The sequence below is a fragment of the Bactrocera latifrons genome, unplaced genomic scaffold, assembly GCF_001853355.1.
Source record: "Bactrocera latifrons isolate USDA-ARS-PBARC rearing strain unplaced genomic scaffold, ASM185335v1 scaffold_689, whole genome shotgun sequence".
NCBI classification, from domain to species: Eukaryota; Metazoa; Arthropoda; class Insecta; order Diptera; family Tephritidae; genus Bactrocera; species Bactrocera latifrons.
This window is the reverse complement of record NW_017537366.1, coordinates 2,610-6,751: the sequence shown is the minus strand read 5'-3', so window position 1 is coordinate 6,751 and position 4,142 is coordinate 2,610. Positions and strand designations below refer to the sequence as shown.

Below are 4,142 nucleotides of genomic sequence, written 5' to 3'. Positions count from 1 at the left end.
GCGCTTACTTATAATGACAGAGCCCGAATAATAGAAAACTGGGATGAAAGCAAAGATGAGTATTTAGATGATGGTGATGAAGCAAATTTTGAATTGGATATAGAACCTGTCTCTTATACACATCTAGATGTGTATAAGAGACAGATAATATATTAGAGGACAAATTGCATAATTGTGTGCTCTTATCTTTTTAAATTATGTAAGAAACTGTACAATATAAAAATAAAAATCAAATCCCATCGAGACCAACGGGTCTGGCCAGGCATATTTTGTTTGTAAATGTTATTTAAATATATTTAGAGTGTAGCAAACGACTTGCGCTTCCAGGTAGCTTCCTAGAATTTTATTGTCTATAGAATTCAGAAAAAAAAATCAAGGATATCGTATCGAAAAGGACGAAAAAAGGATATTATAATATTACACCTTAGTCGAGACCAATAGTGCTTGGCTAGACCCCATATATTTTGTATGAAAATATATGAACTTTGGTTTGTTTCTATCACTTCGCACGGTTGATTTATCTGTTTTCATGTTCGTTACATGTCCAAATTGGTTTGTATGTTTATCTAGCACTCATATAAACATAGAGTGTTATTACACGAAGCAACTTTTGTTTCGGCAACTCTTGGTTTATAGGCGAGAGGGCGACGAGGAGAGGAGAATCGCGCCGAGTTTCCAGTGTTCAGCAACTCACTTTGTGTTCTTATTCGTAGCAGTTCGCTGTGACGTTTTTCAGCATTCGTGTTCTTTCTTTCGTAGTGCATAGTTGCTTTGCTAAGTAATTTGTATGTAAATTTGTATGTATATGTATACAAATATACATAATATAATATAAATATTCTAGAAAATGGAGTATGACGAAAAAGTCGAATTAATTAAAAAAATATTGTAAAATGTATAGAGGAAGCCATACAAATTGATTCAGACGATAGTGGAAAAGGTGATATATGTGAAGGTCTGTTATATAATCATTGTTTTAATTTTGAATTATAAATAAAATGTATTTCTTAATTCACAGAACTGATTAATATATGTGATAGAGTGGCCCAAATACCTATGAGGAAAAACAAACGAAAGTGGGTTAAAGTAAAGATTAGACAATGTAAAGTGAAAGAGAATGAGAAAAAACTCGAACAGAGTTGCGCAACACAAGTTGCTCGTGCGAATGCAATGAGCAACACCGAGAATTAGCAACAAAAGTTGCCGTGTCTAATAACGATCATACTCACATGCATACATATGTTCATTCGGGTCTATAGCGAACTCTTTCCGCTCGACTTGTTCTTGCGAAAGAAGAGAAAATGAGGGAAACAGTCAAAAGAAGAGTATGTTTACAAACAAAACCAGGATTTTGTGTGTTTATTTTTTCTACAGTATTCTTCTTCTCTCTCTAATGAATTCGTTTTCTGTATTCTTTTGTATTATGCAAGTCAGTTGATGACAGATAGTTGAAAATGCGCATATTTCGCGCCAGTTCTCATCATGTTTTTTATTACTCTGTTCGCTTTGGTTATAATAATGAGTGATGAAGTGGAATATGTGTATAATACACGATTACGTTCTAGAAACATCAGTGCAGGTTTTTATGATCGCTTAACATCAGCATTGGTAAATGACATTCAAAATGAAAATAACGATGATAGAGATGCATCGGATATTGGAAATGAAATCGAAATCGAGCCGAATGAAATATTAGAGAGCGACGGAAGTAATCGATGGTGTAGAAGAAGAAGAGCGTGAAACTCCAGCTGTTACTGAAACTTCTTACTGCGGTAAAGATGGGACAGAATGGAAAAAAGAGCCTAATGAAGCAATTCATACTCGTATTGTGTGCACGATGCGCTTTAGGCCTGCACCGAAGCAATAACTCTGTTCCTATTGAGGTATTCAAACAGTTTTATACTACCAATATTTCATTCATTATCATCAGTCAAACAAATCGGTATGGAAGAGACCAATTTGCAAAATGGAATGCAGAAAATCTAACCTCAAAACCTAAAGTTTGGGTGGATTTCACTAACACCGAACTTGATGCATTTAATGGCATTCTTATTGCTTTTGGTGTAACGTACCATAATATGCAGTTTAAACCACTTTTGTGGCAAATAGATGCTCTTCCCATCGTTCGAGCAGCGATGCCACTCAAACGATTCAATTTTTTGACGCGATATATCCGTTTCGATGATGGCTGCACACGTTCATTTCGACTACAATCTTATAAGGCTGCCGCAATTCGCGATATATGGAATTATTTAAATGAAAACCTCGCAAGAAACTATGAGCCGAATGAAAATGTAACGATTGATGAGCAATTGTTTCCGCATAGTGGCAAGACAAAGTTTACGCAATTCATACCATCAAAACCAGCCAAATACGGTGTGAAAATCTGGTGGGCATATGACTCACAAACAAAATACCCATTGCAAGGTATATTGTACACGGGGAAAAAGGATTACGGGGAGCGTGAAGTGAACCAAGGAGAAAATGTATTGCTCAAACATCTGAAACGGTACGAAAATACCGGCAAAACAATAGTAGCTGAAAACCAAACGATTGGCTACCATTTGACTAGCACTTTTCTTTACAATTTATCGATAACATTGGCAACGCCCAATATCGAAAATCGTATGAACAATCCCAATGTCATGAAACATCTATCTTGTCGTTTAGCTTTTGAATCCTTTTTCGGTCGTGCGCTAAACATCCCAGCACGATGAGTAGCTTCAACATCAAAAGGTGCTAACACACACAAAGGACTTTGTTTGCAAGAAAGCGATAAATTGCGTCGTAAACTCGATTTTCTGTTCTAAATGTTCAAATTCAACTTGACAACGGCATTCGAAAATTGATTACATATGTTTTTGTTTGTATTCCTCAGGCCCCATCATCATAACATCAATTGAAAAATTGCTCAAAAATTATTCATATGCTCCTAAATAAATCGAAAAATGAACGAAAAGGAATGCGTTGTATTTAATAATACAAATATATGTAAACACACAGGGGCCTAGCCAAGCACCATTGGTCTCGACTAAGTGTATCAGATATTAAAAAATAAATTGTTTAATAAACAAAATTATATCTACCATTCTCTCGAAGCACCCGTTGTAGGTATTTCATGTGGGATATATTTGTTGCTGCCTTGTAGTTGTTTTCTTATAGGCCTTTGGTCGCACGATCGTCATACTCCATGGAAAGTAAATTTTCTTGGCTGACAAACGTGTGATTTTATTTCTGAAAACAAAAAAACAAGCAGCAAAAAGAGTTAAATTGGAAACGAAGTAAATTGGAATGTTATCATAGAAGTACATACAGAGCATAGAAGTACGGGGAAATGTCAACGCTCGTTTACGTAAACATCCCAAAACGTCAACCCTTTTTTTATATTTTCTACTCTAAAACGTCAACCCAATCACAAAGCTTGAAAACGTCAACTCAGAAGAAAACAAAATTTTGAATTTACCAGTAGTTAAAATACACAAATTTGTTCACACACACATTTATTTTATGAAATCATTTCTGAAATTGGCTATTCCCCTTATAGGTAGAGTAGAAAAGTAGTTGCAACTGCACGTATTATCTTTTATTATTAATGTTCAGTTGTTTTTTGTTCTCGTAATTAAAAAAAAAATTGGATTTCGTCTGCTTAACCCTTTGTTGCATAGCATTGCATTTATGCAATGTTAACTTCTCGTTGATCTGGCAGCTACATCGTTTCTTAATTTACAGTTATTTTTTCGCCAAATGAAAATTTTACCTTATCACTATTCTCCTTTGGTACAGTTTCGCAAATATTTTTGAGTTTTTGTGAATATACGTAGTAAAGAGTAAACCTCTTTCTGATATATTGAAAATACAGTGCTAAATTTTCTTTATTTTTGTGAATTATTGAGAATGTATAATAATGTAAGTATTTCCAATTAATTTGGGGAGTTTCTTGCCCCAATAACAAAATCGGTCCTCACACGATTTATATTTGCAAGAGTTATAATGTATTATTGCACATGTGCAATACCATGTATTTAAGCCTAAATTTTTACTTGTAGGGCGCTTACTTATAATGACAGAGCCCGAATAATAGAAAACTGGGATGAAAGCAAAGATGAGTATTTAGATGATGGTGATGAAGCAAATTTTGAATT

At 34.5% G+C, this 4,142-nt stretch overlaps 1 protein-coding gene across 1 annotated transcript in view; it reads right to left on the bottom strand.

Annotated features, from left to right (window-relative positions):
* LOC108975717 (G-box-binding factor-like) overlaps window positions 1-764 on the bottom strand; it is a gene marked incomplete at its 3' end in the record, with an annotated part of 59,761 nt that extends 58,997 nt beyond the window's left edge. The window contains exon 1 of the mRNA XM_018944411.1: window positions 695-764. Within this exon, the coding sequence (XP_018799956.1) occupies window positions 695-764 (70 nt within the window). The remainder of the gene's footprint in view (window positions 1-694) is intronic.
* Between the last annotated feature and the right edge of the window lie 3,378 nt (window positions 765-4,142).